At 49.4% G+C, this 19,214-nt stretch overlaps 5 protein-coding genes across 5 annotated transcripts; 3 read left to right on the plus strand and 2 right to left on the minus strand.

The window, feature by feature from the left end:
• Window positions 1-1,219: 1,219 nt before the first annotated feature.
• NECHADRAFT_74379 (uncharacterized protein) lies at window positions 1,220-1,927 on the plus strand (the record flags this gene model as incomplete). Its single annotated transcript, XM_003049665.1, has 2 exons — window positions 1,220-1,643; window positions 1,695-1,927. 2 exons carry the CDS (start codon window positions 1,220-1,222, stop codon window positions 1,925-1,927), a joined length of 657 nt encoding a protein of 218 aa, XP_003049711.1.
• Window positions 1,928-2,903: 976 nt separating this feature from the next.
• On the plus strand, window positions 2,904-4,090 carry NECHADRAFT_57133 (uncharacterized protein). The gene is made up of 2 exons (XM_003049666.1): window positions 2,904-3,141; window positions 3,203-4,090. The coding sequence occupies exons 1-2, from the start codon at window positions 2,942-2,944 to the stop codon at window positions 3,270-3,272; spliced, it is 270 nt and encodes an 89-aa protein (XP_003049712.1). The 5' UTR covers window positions 2,904-2,941; the 3' UTR covers window positions 3,273-4,090.
• A 3,742-nt stretch (window positions 4,091-7,832) lies between these two features.
• Window positions 7,833-8,168, plus strand: NECHADRAFT_30176 (uncharacterized protein; the record flags this gene model as incomplete). The annotated part of the gene is made up of 1 exon (XM_003049667.1): window positions 7,833-8,168. The coding sequence occupies one exon, from the start codon at window positions 7,833-7,835 to the stop codon at window positions 8,166-8,168; it is 336 nt and encodes a 111-aa protein (XP_003049713.1).
• A 2,659-nt stretch (window positions 8,169-10,827) lies between these two features.
• On the minus strand, window positions 10,828-13,791 carry NECHADRAFT_74381 (uncharacterized protein; the record flags this gene model as incomplete). The annotated part of the gene is made up of 5 exons (XM_003049888.1): window positions 10,828-10,850; window positions 10,918-11,646; window positions 11,761-12,549; window positions 12,606-13,480; window positions 13,535-13,791. The coding sequence occupies 5 exons, from the start codon at window positions 13,789-13,791 to the stop codon at window positions 10,828-10,830; spliced, it is 2,673 nt and encodes an 890-aa protein (XP_003049934.1).
• A 3,110-nt stretch (window positions 13,792-16,901) lies between these two features.
• Window positions 16,902-17,503, minus strand: NECHADRAFT_29738 (uncharacterized protein; the record flags this gene model as incomplete). The annotated part of the gene is made up of 2 exons (XM_003049889.1): window positions 16,902-17,161; window positions 17,212-17,503. 2 exons carry the CDS (start codon window positions 17,501-17,503, stop codon window positions 16,902-16,904), a joined length of 552 nt encoding a protein of 183 aa, XP_003049935.1.
• Window positions 17,504-19,214: the final 1,711 nt, after the last annotated feature.

A 19,214-nucleotide genomic window follows, 5' to 3' on the forward strand; every position in this document is an offset into this window, starting at 1 on the left:
TGGCTTCATGAATCGATGATGTGGCCTTGAATGATACGCCGCTGGTATTCTGCCGGCGCAAAGCGCTTGGGTACTTGCTTCTCATTCTTTCTCTATCTTGCCAATTGATGATCGTCGTGTTTTTCACACGAAGGATTTTGGGCCGCCGATCGTCAGCGTGCCGACCTGCAACCCATGCATCTTGACGTAATTATAGAGAATCGACCGAGTAGCAAGGAGCCTGGAAGAGTCTATCCGATAGTGATGCCAAGTGAGTCGCTTGAACAATATGTTGACGGTTAAGGCAGAGAACGCGTGAGTTCTATCATCCTGAGACAACAGCGAACAGGGGCCCAATCATATGATTGCCACAACCATTACCAGGATTAGGCATATGAATCGTTCAACCAAGTAACGAGTGAAACTTCTCTAGGGAATGGTGACCTCATGCCATGGAATTTATTGTTGATCCTCAAATCTCCCAATGGGAGAAACGATAAGGCAGACATTGTCTCGATACCCGCTTTAAGACTCGAAACGAGCTTGGACACCATGGTGCGTTGTTGAGACGATCGCATTTCGATAGAACTGAGAATGCCCTGAATGTTACTGGAAGTTGGGAAAGCCCTACCAGATGCCCCTGCATCGCCCCCTTTCAGAGCTCCGCATTAGATGGCTCGTTTGGACATTGTTCCGCTTGTGGCGGAGGAAGAGACCGAACCTGCCGTCAGAGCCCTGCGGACGAACCGACTTTGCTTCTTTCTTCATCCCCGGCTGGTTCGGGTACACCCGTGATGGCCCACAGGAGGGAAGGGTACCCGGGTCCCGTAATCATCGTACTCCTTTACTCTGAATGGGCGTATTGTTCGTTGGTGAATGCCAGGGCTGAAGGTTTCTGCCCTGTCCTTAACCCTTGAGGATTTATTCGATGTAGCACACGGCGGATCAAGCGGCTGTGTTCCCCATGCATCTCATACATTGTGTAGTGATCGTCAACTGATTGTGTCTGTTTCAGCCCTGGAGGGCTGTGAGGGCGGGCTGGAGTAGGTTTGGGCCCTCCCCTAGTATTTGTGTGATCCAACAATGTCACCTTGATGTCGGGAACTCCTCCTCTGTATAAATTCTATCAACCTCCTCCCAACATTTCATTGCCATCCTCAGCAATTCACCGCTATCTCATCACATAAGTCCTGCTTATTAGTCGCCTACCTTAACTTTTGCCAGTAAATCATTCAAAGAGATGAAATTTACTAGCTGCTTTTCTACTTCCCTTCTCGCTATTGGCGTTGCCGCCGAAGATGCATGGACAAACCCCGATGGTGGCAACACCCATGTGGACATTGGCAACAAGAAGGTTGCCTATGGTTATACCCCGCCCTGGTATGCCTTTGACAAGATCAAGGAAGAATGCCCCTCGAATGGGTGCAATAGTGAGAACAAGATCGAGTACACGACTGGTGTCATCCAGAACGGAGAGATGAGGTCCGCCACAATTACTCTCGCTGTTGAGGGTAGTTTCAACAGTGTTGGAGAACAGGGAAGCAGAGATGATCTCGTTGAAATCGTGAAAGCTGTTTCTGGTGCTTCCCAGTACGACTTTGAGCAAGGAGTTAGCTATTACGTCGGAAATGGCTGTGCTGTAGCAGGATTTATTCCCTGTTCTCGTACGTCTTGACTCTTGCAAACCTGGTAGAACTGTGCTCACATGTTTCTAGCTGGAAAGAAAGAGTACGCTGACCAGTACACGGCGACTGATCTCATTGTTGTCCGAGTTGAGAACGACGATGGTAGCCTCCTTGCAGACATGTCTGTTAGTATCAAGGTTGACATTGACGATAGTGGTGAGGGTGTCTGCGACACCATCACGTCGGTCGGCGGCGCCATTGCCGGTGCTATTAATGGTCTGGCTGGTGGAGTGTTTTCCCTGGCTGCATTGGCTTGTGCCTGATGGTTTTTATCCGGATCTGTCATCGTTCCTAGCTGGAGCAAGACTCTGTCAAGCATGGTGTAGGCCAATGATTGTCGAGTTTGGCTGGACTTGTTCTCATCAGGCGAGTCTTGTAGGATAGAGCACACTTTTCTCCTGTATATTCTTTAACTCTGAGTTAACCGATTGTAACTCTCATTGTATAAATACCTACCTATCTATGCTGGAATAATCCTGTTTCTCCTATGGCGTGTGATAAATCTACCATCATAAAGTCATGCTTAATTGTAACGGGGAAAAGGGAATTGGCAAGATAGGTAAACTTTGACCCGCTAACTTCACAGTAGTGTTGTCTGTTAGTGTTTCTATAGGGTCTGCGGCGGGAAATGAGATTGTTCACGTCATACACAATCGTGAAAGAGATGGCATGCCTCAGATGAAGTGAAAAGCGCGCCCATTCCTTCTAAAGACGACTGGTGGCGGGCGACTCATCTTCACTGTGAAGTGATTGCTTGCCCATCTTGATTTCCCATCTGCGCATTTGATGTGGTTGGCTGTGGTGATTATTTGGCGTTGCTGCGTTGGACTCTCCGGGGTCACAGTTGTTTGCGCGATGCCTGAGAATGGTGCCAATTGCTGGATACAGTGAAGGTGCTTTGTGTGTTCCCAATCCTTGGAGCTTGGACCAGCAAGCTGTCTGGTCACCGTCCTCTGGGTACCTGTCAGGGGGTCGTTAACAGCTCTGGGCCATGGGCGTTCATCCATGTCAAAGGAAGGCTTGCTATCAGTGACCGACCGCGTCGCGTCGCGTCAAGTCGTGTTGGCTCTCCGCCAAGATTCCGCTCCGCTCCGCCCCGCCGCCAACTCACTGTTGGAATAGCCGTAGTAAAGCCGAGTCGGTCTGGCAAATTTTCTCCTCAGGCAGCGCTGTCACACTAAACCTAATGAGCATGGACGCGCCTGTCCTTTCGCAGCCACCTGAAAGCTCATTCACCAACCTCAACATCGTCGCTCACGCTCATCAACACCGCCAAGATGAGCTTCGCACCCCTCAACCCCCGCCCTATGCTGCAGGACCTCGTCAGTAGGACCGTTCTCGTCCGCCTAAAATGGGGTGAGGTGGAATACAAGGGCACCCTCGTCTCTGTTGACAGCTACATGAACCTCCAGCTCTCTGGCACCGAGGAGTACATCGCCGACAAGCCCACTGGCTCTCTGGGACAAGTGTTGATTCGGTATGATCTTACCCCTTCTTTTTAGACGCGACCATGGCATGCTAATGGAGGACCACTGTAGGTGCAATAACGTCCTGTGGGTGCGCGGCGCCGACGAAGGCAAGGACGCGGATGCTGCGATGACGGGCTAATCAACCATGGCAAAGGTGATGGGACTTTATGGGGAATGAAAAGGAGGACACGGCGCTCTCAACCTTTCAGAGTCTTGCTCTGACACGAAACCTACGTCTGGGGTCACACCACACACCTCTTGACCACCAACCGCCTGCTCAAGGCCAACTTCATGTATCCGTCTCCAGCATCTCGCAATGAGGCAGCGGCCTTGAACTCGTTTCAACCTAAAACAGAAATGAGCGAAGCGACAGAGAAAGCCTTGTCAGGCATGACAATGTGCCGGGGGCTCTAATGTTTACTCTTCAACCCTCAAGATCACCACCCACTATTCTTACTCTTTCATGGCTCCTCGACGTTCAACCTGGGCGATTCTTTTTTCACGTGGTTGCATGGACAGTCATGACTCTCTGCCATGAGACATGTGACTGGGCCAGCTGAAGAGGCACTAAGCCCTCCTATTTGTGTATCTTGTGTATCAAGAGGCTTTGGTTTGCACTGAAATTGCGCATGCCTCCTTCGGACGATGCTTGGAATCTCGCCAAACTATTTTGCAATTCTGATGACTCGATCGTGTCACCATCTTCCCCTAGTGCCTCTTTCCCTAGTGATTCATGCCTTCTTTTTGCCATGAAGTCCCCGCAAGATGAATTTCTCTGCAGTTGAACGATATTGGTATTGGTTTTGAATTTGCTGCTGTACTGACGACTATGAGGTTCGTAGGCCCGAGTTCCGCGAAGTGATATGCCTGTTTACAGGCTTTTCTAAATGCTTTCAAGTAGGCCTGTATGATCATCGATAGCCTGAAATGAACCAGTGGGCAAGGATACACGTTATGAAAGCTCCGTTTGTGACGTCCTAACTTAACATTGCTGGTTTCTCATAACTGATCGAAATAACATTCCAGGTTGGCCAGAGGAGCCGTGTTTATGTAAGGTTGGCCCCATACCAACGCACTGGACGTCCAAAGAGGTAATGTCAACGAAAGTAGCCTTGCAAAAAGATTGGCGCTTCTAGAACCTCACATACCCGATAGTTTGAATCTCATGAGATGAAGAGAGTCATGTTGTGTCAGCTTGGAAACGATGTCTTGGGCGTCAAGTGCACCGTAGGCGAAAGATAGGAAGACTGAACTGCAACAAGACAGACGGATGCCAGAAATTTACCAGCATTGTTGGGAGTCTTGTAGTTCATGTGGTTTTACGACACGCTCGAGCTTACACTTGACCACGAACTGGGCTACTTGAAAGTCGTTTGATGAAAACTTTTGAGCAGATTAAATATGTCATAGATCCAGGAGGCAATGCTCGCTCACATACTTGCATTTGATGCAGTTTGAAAGGCTCAGTAGCTGAAACAGAATGCTGGACTGCTTTTGTGGCTTAGATCTGATAAAGTGGCCCGCATGTAATGTTGTTCAAGGTCGACGGGATGGTAATGTCACCAGATTTCGAAACAAAGAGATACCTGGAGTGTTGTTGTGAGAGAATATTGACTTCGAGGTATCTGTCGTCATCATGAGTTTTGAGGACATATAATCCCATATGACAGACAGACAAACGCGAGATTATTTGGCCGTAGATGAACCACCAAGGACAGCGTGGGGGCACATGAAGAGTTTCGACTCCCTGGACTCGGCCCTAGTCAAGGCCCGAGAGCTTAAGGCTCGGAAAACTCTCAACGGGTGGTGGCCGGATGGGTTTGGAAAAATAATTAGAGGAGCTTTGAATGCGAGGGACAGTTCGTTGCAGCTCATACCATCATATAGCCGGTTCTTGGCCCGGATCTGGGCATTCGGCTTTGAAGTGACAAACGGATGACAGTCTGGACTCTCGACGAGTTGGTCCATGCCCCAGCTCGCTCCAAGAGGACCGGATCCAGGTCAAGTGGCTTGACCGGTGCTGTCGAATAGCGTGCCCAGAATCGCCATTACTCACCCACTTCGCAAGCTGCAGGCCGCCCATCGGATATGTGCCTAGGTATGGCCCGCCCTCGCTTGCAGAGGGACATGCTGTGGAGAATGGTACAGTAGGCAGGTTGGTTCGAGGGTGGTGCCCACAATTTGTCGCTCCCCGGATCAGTGCCCAGAGTCAGCTGCCAGACCGCCAACTCCCAGGCATCAATGCCTCCAGCTGTCTCCGTCTCCCAGCAAGACTTCGCGAGCCTGGAGGTGCAAGATTGGTAGAATAAACGCGCGCCTTCGTCAGAATAGCTCTCGAGTTCAGAAGCTGAGCTCGGCTACTGATTTCCAACGAAATGAGCACACTCAGTCGAGTGCTGCGCCTCTGGAGAGTGACACTAGACCTGATGCAACAGAATGGGCCGAGATGGTGCTGACAGTTTAGGTGTCTTGTGTGACACGGTGCGGCTGGGACGGAAGGGAGAGAGTGTCAAGAAAGATACATGTGGCCAAAGTATTCTGGGGCAGCGCACCATCTGAAGCGCAGCGCGACCAGCTGGAATCCGTCAGACGCCCAAGGGCCTTCGTACAATGAGTGAGTTGATATTTGTCTTGGAAGAGGACCATCAAGCCAATCTAGACCTCAATCCTGCTTCAAAGTGATTTCTAACCACCGAGTCGAGGTTCTCCAGCTCCTATCGACTTTACGTCTTGCGACGAAGCAAGGTGGTCGTCGCAGCGGGCGTTCGGGGAGGGGCTTCCTCCCGCCTTTTCAGTTCCCCAGAGCCCCGTAATGCCCTTTATCCGGGCGTCGATTGGGGCAAGAGGTGGTGTGAGCAGGCCATGTTGGCTGACTTCAGTGGCTCTGGAGTGATAAGCATAGCGGTGGGTCTCGCTGAAGCGGGGAAACAGGATCGCGCCGTTTTAAGTGCCGTGAATCTGGGGTAAGCGGGTCTTTAGCGGGCTTAGTGGAGACGCTTCAGGGGGCTTGGGGACCTTCTGGTTGCTGGAGGCTGTGATTGATGGACTGCGATAGACCTCTGAATAGCGATGAGACGCTGAAATATAGGGGAGCAGGCGTTGAAATGAGCAGTAATTTGGGGGACGGTGGCTTCTGGCCCAAGACACTGAGCAAATACGACCGAGTGGCACAGAGGAAGGTGCGGGCAGGGGCATTCTCCCCTCCTGCGTTGCACCTTCCTGCTTTGTCGATGCCATTGAATGCTACCAGAATAAAAAACAAACATGCTCACTCATTGCCGTCAACATTGCCGTGCGACGAGCGTGGGACACCGTTTTATCTCCATCAATTGATCCCGATTCTGAGCTGAGTCTTGCATTTCCAACACAAGCCGAGTGAATCGTCGAACGACCCCAGGAAGAAGCGGCCTGCGACTGCGACTGTCGACGTAGAAAACACGCCACTGTGGACATCTGCCGGCGGGGTCGTTGTCGGCTCCAGACCAATTCATTTGCTCCCTGCAAGTCCCTGCCCTCCCCTGCCACGTACCTCGAACATGTGTGCCCTGGCGTCTGGGGGTCTGAGACTGAGGCAGGCTGGGAGGCCTTCCTCGATCGTTTGCCCTGACGAAAAGCTGCTTGGCTTCAGGAACAACGGGATCGTAATGCAACACTCGACAGCTTGATCGCGGCCCAACGCCAATCCTTTGGGACTCTTTTACCCAAGCCACCCGCCCTCAGCACCTCAATCTTGACTGGAAGAGCAGACCTCTCGGGGAGCAGATCCTCCTGCATCACCCCGGACCTCGCGTCAACAACAATGACTCTGAGGCGTCGCTGGCGTGGCCACTTTGCAGGACGTAGCGCCGCCCTCGACGGCCGCCTCCTGCTCGCTGCAGCCCTCCTCTCTGCTTGCGCCGCCTCATACTGTTTTCAGAACCATGCTGACCAACCGCAATGAGGATTTGAGCGACAGCCAAGTAAGTCACGAGGAGGGACACAACGTAATGGAGGGCACGAACAGGTCCGTGACGAATCACCGTCTGTCTCGACCTGCCGGAGAGTTTGAGATTGGGCGAGATTGCAAGCCATCCGCGCTGGATTGCAACCTTGTCCACCAGCACAGTACGTACTTTACTATGTACCATCGCTCCCTGCGCTGGATGCTCATAACTCGAGGTATCATCCCCCACAAAGCCACGACCTGGCAAGTATACCCGTCTTGTTGTCTCTTCGCCTCGTCGCCGTGGTGTCTCTCCTTCGCAGGTACGCACCTCGAGGGCTCACGCGCCTTACCCCGCTCCATGTTTGTAAGAAGCCTACAACAGACCAGGTTGCACATATATAACGGAGGCAACTGCCCTTTTCTGTTTGACTTTGGGCTTTGTAACTCTTCTCTCCATCATCACAGCCATCAAAGCCACCAAATAATCATCACCTTCAACGACAGCCAACGCTGACCTACCTCTTATTCCTTGTTGCTGCCTTTTCCCCAAACAATTCCTTCATCAGATCCAGTCGACGCTCTTCGGTTGGATTTCCATTAACAACAGTGAGTACCTATTTCAACTGCCTTCGTCTTGCCACACCCCCAATACCTCTTCTCCCTCAGTCAGCCACACAGTCCATTCTCGATGCCATCACCCATCACCAATAAGCCTACATGTCGCTGACCATTCATCTTAGAATACCAAGAGCCACCCTACCACCAACACACAACATGCCTCACCGCGTCCCACGACTTCCCGCAGCCCGCCCCTCAGAGATCTTCTGCATGGGCGCTGCCGGTGTTGGAGTCCTGACCCCTCTCTACCTCGTCATGCCCGGCGCCGAAGAGCGTCTATCCAACCAGACCAACAAGTGGGCTCCTCGATGGGAGCGCAACGTCAGCTACTTCATCCCTCCCGTCGAGCGGGGTGTCCAGCGCATCGAGCCTCCTGTGGCCAAGATGGTTCAGCGAGTGGAGGATCGTCTGCCTCTGGAGAAGATGGCCAAGTCTGTTGACAAGGGCATCCGAAGTGGTATTGCCCGGTTCAATGGCGAGCCCAAGCCCTAAGTACATTATGTCCTTTAGTCGAGCCGCAGAAAGGCTTTTCCTTTTGTACATTACAATAGCATACCCGGGTAGATGACACATTGTCCACAAGACCCATACGAATGAAATGATTTTCACATCTGCTTGTCTGGATGTTTGTGAACTTGGTGCTCAAGTGATGCCTCGTGGGGTTGGTCTATGGTTTGGTGGTGTGTGAGATGGTCCAGATCATAAACCCCCACTGCCTGTCCCTTGTTCTTTTCATGCTGGGTTTGTTCAATTTCCATCCGGGTCGACGCATGATGTAGTATCATTTATATCCACCCCCACCTTTTGTTGTCTAGCATTCCCCTCTCATCATCGTCAACATGTCTGTGACGTTTGAATACCGGCTCGTTCACACTTCAGTGGTTGTTGATCATTCCCATAACTCCACCCACATGTCGCCTTTGTGGAGCATGAAAGCATTCTAACTTGAATAGAAACCTCTCTATTGCCAGCTTGGATACGAATTCGTCTATAGTCCGTATTGATTCTCCCTCGCCGATATTCTCGATTCGCCATAAAAACACGAGCTAGGTTTATTGAGCCTCTAGAACTCAACAAGTTACGGCATCAGACACCCGCACACTCTCTTTGTCAGACCTTGTAGCCCGATTCACCTTCTCTCGACTTCTCGTCCATCCAATTCGGACGAACGGCTGGCGATGACCTTCGCACATGTTGCCACCATCCTGTTCCTCCACCTATTCATGAGCTATCAAGAATAAACCCGAGCCGTAGTACTCGAGTCTTATGTTTCCCCTGGCTTGATCTATACATGCCTTCTTGGAACCAACATGCAAGACCTATGAGGCTCAACTGATGTCGTGACGAGTGGATCCTTGTCGCAACTGATCCTGGCCTGATAGCTTCACTCTAACAAAGCACCCCGCTGGATCCTTGGTGGAGCCACCTTCGTCCAACAGATGGCCTCGGCGGCTCCTGTTGCTGTCCTGGCGCGTTTGGGAATGGGCCGATTATTCTATTGCACTCAGGTGCAGCTATAGCAGGAGCTATCTTTTGAGAATGACGAACCTCCTCCGTGGATCCGCCTTCATCACCGGCGCCGCCTCCGGAAAGTTCCGCCGCTTTCGGATCACCGGGACCAATCTGTTGTCGCTTGTGTCTCGGGGAATGCGTCCCTGATCCCGCGCCGGTCTGGAGCCGTCGCTCTTAGCGTCACACACCTGCTGATCGCGCCGCCCTAGGTATCGGGCAACACACTGCTCTGGCCTTTGCGAAACACGGCATCACCAAGCTGGCCTTGGCGGACATAAACCTCGAGGCTCTGCAGGTGTCCAATGCTGCACTCAAGGAGCAGTTTGGCCACGTCGACATTTTGACTCTTCACCTTGATGTTCGCAGCCCATCCCAGGTCAAGGAGGGGATCGCAAAAGTCGTGGCTCAGTTTGGGCGTCTGGATATCGCCGTCAACAATGCAGGCATTAGTGGCAGCGGTCGACAGACTCACGAGATAGGGAATGACGAGTGGTTGGGGTTCTTGAAGTAAATCTGCAGGGTGTCTATCGCTGTCAAAAGGAGGAGCTTGCAGTTATGAGTATGACGATGATGCAGCCAGAGATTGTGATGATGCTAAAAATTAGTAGGGACCTTGGGCCAAGAGACGGCCGTGGAAGGATCGTCAACGTTGCAAGCATGCTCGCCCTTGTTGCGCCCTGTTACCGCATGGCTCACACGGCTTACACAACTTCCAAGCATGGTACGGACTCGGAGAGACTCCAATTGGGAATCCAGTGTTCCTCCAGACTGACTCTCGTAGGAGTTATCGGGTTAATGAAAGCAGACGCCAATTCATACGGCGGTATGGGCATCCGGATCAACGCTATCTGCCCCGGATACGTCGAAACGCCGTTGCTCAAAAATGCGATGGCTCAGGACCCAAATTCCCCTCTCGCGGCTGATCTTGCCAGAACCCCGTTGAAGCGACTGGCGACGATGGAGGAGGTGGGTGATAGTATCGTTCTTATGGCCTCTCCCATGAATAGCTTCATGCAGAGTGCCAGTATCGTGTGTGATGGCGGCTTCAGTACCAACTGATATATGGTTGATGGAGGGTTCTTGTTGATATCCGGTGGATTCCGAGCAGCTGGTCTCTGTTTCGTCTGATATCCACACATGAAGTTTGCAAGTTGAAGCAAATGTAGCACGCAGAAAGCACTTAGCACTCGTTTGAGATTATCTACAAAAACCCCATAGAAGAAGCAGGCTTCTTCTCATCACTTGAGCTTCAGATGTGTACCTGAACGGCGAGTTGAATCAAGCATTGGACACTGTCACTTTGGTGAACATCATGACATAAAAGGTGCTACAAGCGTCTGCTTTGTGAAATTGGCTTACTCCATTGTTTGCAAGCCATCTCATTCTTACTGATATTTCATGTGTGATCTCGTAGCAAACATAATTCCAAGTTCAAACCCGCTCACTTTGTTAGACCTGAACAAGCCACCCCTTAACTCCAATCGACATGAGGGTATTGCCACACCAAGCCTCCCACTGACAAAAATCTATGAAAAACTAAAAAAGTCCAAAGAATGGTTCCTTTGGCTTCCATCATCAACTTGTGATGCCTTGTTTGCATTCTGCACCATATTGCCCAAACCTGCAGGGCTTGCCGAACTCATATCACCACCACCCATCCAACTGGTATCTATGGTGGGCATCTTCATTCCCATTGCACCCACGCCTTTCCTGTCACTGACTGACCTACCTTCATCTTTAATTGAGCCAAATGCGGGTGCCCCTGACATGATGCCACTCGAGAGGGCTGCGCTTTGATTCAGCACCGAACTGGCACTGAGCCCTGCTGTTCCTGAAGTCCAGTCGATAGGAGTATCGTACGAAATCAAGCCTTGAGAGTGCTGCATGGTGCTCAGGTTCCAACTGTTTGAGGAAGGGATGCCGAGATCCATGGCCTCCGGTCTTCCTAGCAAGGTCCCCGAAGCATCACTGTTGGGATCCATGTCGATTGCAGCACCGCCGACATAACCCAGATCCAACTGCCCAGATGGATGGTTCATGCCCATGGAGAATAGTAGTGAGTCGAACTGCGGTTGGTGTTGCTGAGTGGGACCATAGGAGAAACTCTGCACCTTGTCGGCGTTGGGCGGTGGCTGAGTTGAAACGGCGGAGTATGGTGGCCGCGGGGGAGCATACTCTGAAGATTCCCTACTATTCGTCGGTCGCCTCTTTTTGACTGGTTTGCCAAGCTCGGGGTCTGCAGCTTCCCGCCTTAACGGGATTGTAGAGGAGGGCAAGTCACTTGGAATAGAGAAGCCACTTGTGCCACTATCAGCAACACTGCTCACGCTTTTATAGCTCGTGCTGTCCTTGGGAGATTGAGCCGACTCGGCCATGCTGTTTCTGATCTGATCCAGAACAGCTTTGAGGAGATTGTCCATCCTGCTGGCTGGATGGTATGCGTAACTCATGTCGCCAACTGCATCAGATAGAATCTCTAGATAGCCTACGTATGTCCGGCGATCTGGCTCATTCCGCTGATAGGTGAGGGCTGCAATCAACGCAATAGCTGCGGCTCCAGCATGTTGCATACCTGTCACGAAGATCTTGCGCCCATCAAACCTCTGGCGGTGCTGCCAGAAGATGCGGGCCACACGGATCGCCTGCTGGGTACAAATGCTGCGAGACAACGAAGTACGGCTCTCGTTGCCAAGCTTCTGAGTACAACCGATACCCAAAGAAGCATCAGCAACTATAGACCCCAGCTGATGCCCAAAATCGTCGGTGCTGGCTGTGTGATCACTCTTTGGACTTGCATGGGATCCCGTGCTAGCACCATCCCCGGTAATGGAGCCGTACTTGGCCCATGGTTGGTGAAGAAGAATCATAGTAACATGGTACTGCTGGTGAAGGAGGAAGAAGCTGTAAGGCGCTGTTTTGAGGTTGCTTGGTTTCCAAGAGAGGCGTTCCGGAAGTCGTCGGTACCAGTTTTGGAGTTGTCTATCAAGGTTGACGACTTGCAGGTATCGATTCTCCTCCGCTTCGCCTGCACTTGAGCCTCGGTTCGAGCCTGTCAGGTCTCTTATCTCCACAATCCGTCCCGCTAGCTCCATCAACTCGATCAGTTGCTCGTAGATCTCTGCGATCATGTCTTGCTTAGGCGGATCGAGGCCGATGGATATAAGCTGAGAAAAGCGGTTGGACAAGAGATCAACGTCTTGGCTCTTGATGGCCAAGGGCCTTCCGAGAAAGAGACCCCAGTATCTGTCGTAGATAACACATGCTTGCATAGCCATGTTCCGAATCTTGGTATCCTGTTCGGACATCTTGCTTGTGCAGTCGAGATGTAGGCCAATATCAAATGCAAGGCGGTTGGCCATTCCTGAAAGCGAAATGAGCATATACTCGTCGAAGTTCTCTTCCCTGTTGATTTCTTACCTGAATACATCCAGCCGGTGTTGTCCCTGCCAACACCACACTCTAGGTCGCCAAGAAGCAAAAGTGCTTGAACACTAGGGATGCCTCCAGGGCGCTCCAGCTCACTGTCAAGCATTGCCTTTGCCTCCCGGTGGAGGGTGCTCTCCCTTCGCCTCAAAGTAATCCTGCGCATGTCTTCCCGGTCCATATCGGCTGACCGGTAACCCATCGCTAGAATCGTAACATGAAGGAAGTGAGAGTAGAACTTGGGACACGGAGACTGGCGGTCAGCCTCGAAGGCTTCTCGGTCGATGACCTGGATCGCAGAATTGTAGTACTGAAAGTAATTGTCGACAAGATAATCGTGTGTTTCAGGATCCAGAGATCGAATGATGCCTTCTGCTTGCCGGACCTGCTCTGGAGGCTCACGAGTATCGTGATGATCTGAGGACCCGGCATACACATGGCTGTTGGCGGTGGGACCAAAGAAGCGTAGTCCTCCGGAAATTTGGTCGAAAGAGAGGTTACCCTTGGTGGAGAGTAGACGGTGAATGATGTCTTCCTGCTGCGGGTCTAGAATCCGTATCGGTGACTCCTCTTTGATGATAGTTGATAGATTTCCGTCATCGTGGTCACTTCCAGCAGCCATGTAGTCTTCATAGCGGGAGTCTGATGGTGAAGGAATGCTGTGCCCTGGTGACGCCCTCTCTGCCTTTGGTACCGACCTTTGGTTGCTCGCCGCCGGGACATTGTCTTCTAGTTGCCCATCTGAAGGCTCATGCCTTGATTTGGGGGGATGAGACGCAGGGGGCGGCACAACCCCCTTTTCCAGCAGCATGCCCTCTAGCATGGAGATTCGGTCTGATAGAGAGGACATGTATGCCTTGGAGATAGGCCTAGGAGGTCATGTTGTCAGCAAAGTGCCTCCCGCAGCGAACCTTGGTCCCTACCGTCTCCTCTCGTCATCGTTCTTGATGATGCATTCAGCGCCCGTCTTCTGACATGCTGTGCACGTGGTTTGGTCCTTGGGGACTACGCATCGGATCCTTCGGTCACGACATGAGGCACAGGCGACAGAAGCGCGATGGCGCACTTGCTGTTTGCTGGGTTGGCGGGCTGGCTGGCTCTTGGGGGCGACATTCTCTTGGCCCATGATGTCCCCCACATCTTTGCCGACAGCCTTCTTTGCGTCGCCAGAAGGGGCCATGGCCAAGCGTGCGTGTTCCAGGCAACTGGCTTGGGTGGAAAACGATATGCGAGCCGTGCGTACCTATTGACAGGGTCGCAGACGTCGATTATCAAGACCCAAACCCGCTCGCTGGGTTGGCAGTTGGTTGTCGAGGAGAAGTTTGGGTCCGAGAAGCGGAGATGGGGGCAAACAAGCTGACCCTGGAGCTTGGGCCTTTCCCCACGGGGGGTTGTGGAGCTGGAGCTCTCGGGATTCGGGGAAAGGTCATCGTCGCCTGCAATAGTTAAGCAGGCTTTGCCCTTTAAGGCCCGCTATCCTAGAGTCTTGAACCTAATTGTTGGAGACGAGGCAAGCCGTCTCTTGCTAGCGGCGTGAAATGACAAGTGTCGACGGGAGCATGTCGCATCGCCCAAGCCTTAAGGTTTTGGTGAGTATGAGGAGATGGAGGGGTCAAGCATCAGAGTTTCTCCCAACTCTTATCTGTGCTATATCTGCGTAAACTCTACTAGATTAAACCTCCTGAGCTAGCTATCGCTCAACCCTCACGGACTCCCCTGGTCGCCTCCTCACCCTCGCAAGAGTCGGCAGCATCTTGACAGCCAGACCTGTTCGCAGGGATCCGGGGAACATGGACAGAAGCCGGGGCTAAGCAGGTAATGCTGGTAGGTCATTGCCCTCTACGGAATGGTGCATCGGTGGTGCATTGGCGGCGTCAGCGTGTCAACCCCGTCAAGCTCCGTCCTCAAACCAAACGCCTCGAGCTTGTCTAGGAGGAGCCTATTCGAGTCATAGCTTGTCCTGGGGGTTCGATAGGCGATAAGATGGTCAAAGCTGGCGCGATGGTGGAAAAGGAGAGAATGTGGAAAGGAGAGCGAGGCAATGTCGGACTCGCAGCCAATAGAGACGGCATATGCCTACCCCGCAGGCGAAATGATTCGGCTGCCCCCCTTAACTCATCTGGGAGTGCAATGGCTGACTCACGCCAGAGATTACAGTAACTTGCGTTGGCTCCTTGGTCGACTCCTTGCAGCAAGGGACCCCTCTCACACCAACAAGAGCAAGGTTGGGCTAGCAAGGCGCTATCGTTTTCGCACGACGCGTCGTCACCCTTATCATTGGCCTCTGACCGAGAGGGCGGGCGTCCAGCACCAGCCAGTCAGCCAAGGCTTGGGAATGGAGGGCGCACAATGATGGTTGGTCTCTATGCACCGGATAATTCCTCCAGCTTTCTTTCTCGCAGCAAGATTCCTATCGACTTGATCTCTGACTATGCTGTGCAACTGTCAATCGCGCATAATATTCCGCTTGGCACCTGTCTCCATATGTCCCCGCCAGGGCGATCATCCTCGGCACGTCCTTCGGCAATTCTTCGCTTTTCGCTTTGTCAGACTGTCCCCTCTCATCTTTTGCGATAACGTTACGTTTTGGTTGTTATTGACGCCGTGGCATTTTCCTAAGCATTTTCCGTCACGTCAGCATTCCAAGGATGGAATGTCGCCACCTTTTTACCAAGCTCGATTTATTTCGAGATGATGGCAGGTATCTTTTGTTGTCTGCATAAACCCCAAAAACGTACTCGTTGTCGGTACTGTCTCGTGCTTGGTCGAAGATAGTTGAGACATGCAGGCTCGTTGTTGCGTTGGCTCGATGGCAGTTGACCTTTCACCAGCTCGTCAACGTTGACTTCCTTACCCTTCAAAACCAGCTGTATGCATTCCAATGCCAAATCACATCATTGGCATGGATTACATCAAGCTAGGCAATGGCGGCGTCGTAACTGTTGTTTGGCAACGAGACAGAATAAAAGTTCTTATGCATAGTCAATGGTCGACTGTGTCGGACCCTGAAAGGACGAAATGTTTCGGGTTTATGTATAGAGTTGGCTATGGAAACTGAATGTTCATAGGCTGAATACCTGCTGATGCCTATAGGGCTGGGCTCGAGCGGGAAACGCCTCGGCCGGCTTGGCAGTGCTTACATGGACCTTTGGGTTTAAGTTGTAGTTTCCGCACGAAACTTTACCTTGTGGATTGCTTTACATCGCCCTTTGGCTGTTGAAGACCACCGGGAGACCCTGGAGAATTCGTAGCGACTGAAGTTGCCCAATTACCTGCATGGGCTAACCGTGGCGCAGGGAGAACTGGCTCAACGTGGTTCTACTGTTTACGTCCCCGTTAGGGCCCAGGGGTTGAAGCGGTTCAGCCTGTCACGGATTTGAATGTACATGCTCCGAGACACTATGATTACCCGAGAAATCATGGAATCGAAGTCGGAGGTATATACCAAGCTGGTTCTTATGCTTCGAAACATGAGTTGCGGATGGTGCGCTCGCGGGGTCGTGTGGCCGATTGATGGTTGTTCTTGGCATCGTGTTCAAAGACATGGTATTGAGAGATTGCAGCTTGAGAAGATGAAAAGGCGGACAATTCTCTTGTTTCTCGTACGGAGGTTAGAGCAGTTAAAATACCTATGAGAGGCTAGACCTTTTATGACGATGTGGCTAGGTGTGACTCTTCTGCTATTGCAGTAAAAGGTTTTTTTTTTAAAAAAAAAAAGAAAAAGAAAAAGACCACTGTGTTAACATCAAGTCATGATGTTATAATGTGTTGAAGATCTGTTCTTTATTATAGTTGCAGCCCGACCCTTGATGGGTTAACTGAGCCCGAAGATCGTGACCTTTTAAATACAACTATCATTGAACTTCCACACTCGCTCTCCACGAGATGCCCACCTGAGACAAACGCCTTGGTCTGTTCAATTGGTTGACGACTTCCGTAAGTGGCATTGCTGGACTTTACTCATAATGGTGTATTTCCAAGGGCAGTGTTTGGTACCATGCCAAATGGTACTCAAGTAAAACTTTGCGCCAAGTATCGTGTTACGCAGAGAAGGGAGGGGATAGTGAGACGTAAGATGACGACTGGAGGGAGACTGGGAAGGATCCTTAGGTGAAGTTCAAGCAAGAAAGGTATCGGGGACAATAAGAGGCGGTATTATGCACGCTTTGTAACATTGACGGCATCGGCTTTTCTCTATAATAACGGCAAACACAGACTCCCGGCCCCATCTACCCCAATTGCACGCAGTCTTATAAGGGACTAAATGCCATGTCGCTCCTCATCAAGAAGTTACTGAGTGTACTTGCAACTATTGGGGCTCTTGATCTCTGTTGTTCTGGGCAGAAATTCCAAGCAGCCCTTGTTGCCTCCAGGTGTTTTGACCCCAGTTGAAACCCAAACACTCCATCCCCCATCGACACTGTGGGGGCAGGCCACCAAGTTCTTGCCCTTGAAAGATAAATCGCCAGCCTTGTCGATGGCCCAACCCTTGCGTTCCGCATTGCGTGGAGCTGACTGGGTACTAGTGGTATAGCCAATCTTTCCCTGACCTAATAGAAATTAATGCGAAGCTCTGTACAAATATTTGGGAACGACGTACCCATTCCTGATCGGTCAACGTAGACCTGCTGTCGTATTTTACCGTAAAGGAACAGCTCGCCATTGACAATCGAGAAAGTGGCAGAGTTATCCGTCTTTTTCTCACATGTCGCTTTCTGCTGGGGAAGCTTCAAAAAGATACTGCTGTGAGCAGCCTGAATGACAGCAAAATGTATGTCGGTGGCAGATCGCAAAGCAAGCGCTTCGAAGCGATATGGCTTGCTGGGAGAGGGGTTGGCAGTGACTAGTCCGGTGGCGACGAGAGGTGCAAGGAGGAGACTCTTAATTTGCATCGTGAAAGCTTTGTACTGTACCAAGGCATGAGAAGGGTTTCTGGTTGAGATGGTTGAGAGGCGAACGAGTTCAGTTGGCTCTGGCGGGAAAAGGAGAGAAGTGATGAAGAGACGTTTCTGGACCACGCCGGCTGCTTTATATCTCTGTTGAAGCTATGGACAAGCCCTGAGACGTATGGCCTGACAACCCTTGCATATTGTCGAGATGAGCCGGGAAGCTGAGGACCGCTGAATGGAGCTCCTTTGAGTGTTCTGGGTCAGGCTGGAATATCGTGGCGTTTCTGTGTGTTCTAGACCCTCGTTATTATTAGTCTTCTGTCAGCCGCGGCACTCAGCAAGTCATATTCCTTTCTAGTGCGTAGACACTGGTACTAGGTCCCATTAGAGCCAATATTTACTGCCGTGCTAACCGGACGTTAACAATCGCAGATTCACCCGTAAAGTCGGCCCAGTATGGCCCCTGTACAATTGAATAACCTTGGGCATATTCGAAAACATGTTACTGTCAGAGTATCTATACGGCTTATATGGCTTATACTCTCTGATGTGTATCTATTAGCAGGCATGGGGAGGATCTTCTTTACGCTCGCAGTGTCTAAGTATGCTAAAGAAGGATAGTTTTTACTTATATAAGAATATAATACTATTGATTTCGTTGCCTCCCTAGGTAAAGGCAAAGTATACCTTTTTTATAACCTTTTTTTTTATTACTAATCTTATTTTTTTTTTTAATTTTCCTTTCTTTTTAAGACTTTCTAATTACTTTTATTACTTTTTTTTTATTAAATATTATATATTAAATTTATATTACTTAAAGCGAAGATTAAATATTACTATTAAAGTCTTAATAATTATAATAATAAATACCTTATACTTAAAGCTAAGAGGCTTAATACGCTTAAATTAATAAAGTTTTATACCTTATTATTAATAGCTTTAATAATATACTAAAAATAGGCTTATTTATAATAAATAAATTATTTTTTAATTAGCTAAAAAGCTTTAAATCCCTTTATATAATAGCTTTCCCTTTTAATATTAATCTTTTAATTAATCTTATAATTTTTAATTAAATAAAAATTAGAATTAGAATTATTAATATTATTAATAGAGATTTAATAATTATAATTATTATTTATAATAAAAGTAAATTACTTAATTATATTATAATACCTTTCTATTAAGACTTTTAACCTATAGATTAAAATAATATAATAAATATATATAAAGATAAATTTATTTATAATAAGTTTTTCTTTATTTAGATAATTATTAGCCTAGGTAATTAGCTTTATATAAAGCTTAAAGAAAAGACTTTTAATAAAGCCTTCTAGGGTATTATATAGAAAAGATAGCTATAAAATAATAACTAAAAGATTATATTAGTAATTTTTAATTATAAGATTCTTTTTTTACTTAGCCTCTTTCTAGGTAATAATAATTATAATAATTAATTTAATTAAATTAAAATAAAGCTCTTTAGGCTAAAGAGCTTTTAATATAAGGTTAAATAAAATAAGATATTTAATTAGCCTAAAAAGCTATTTCTTTAATCTTTTAATAATATAGCACTAAGCTAGCTATATAATAAATAATTTATAATATTAATTCTTACTTAGAATATTATTTATGCCTTATAATATATATAATAAAGTATATTAAAGAGATATTATAATAATTATAAATTAGCTATAGAGCTAGAAAAGAAATA

This window comes from Fusarium vanettenii, assembly GCF_000151355.1.
Source record: "Fusarium vanettenii 77-13-4 chromosome 1 genomic scaffold NECHAsca_8_chr1_1_0, whole genome shotgun sequence".
NCBI classification, from domain to species: domain Eukaryota; kingdom Fungi; phylum Ascomycota; class Sordariomycetes; order Hypocreales; family Nectriaceae; genus Fusarium; species Fusarium vanettenii.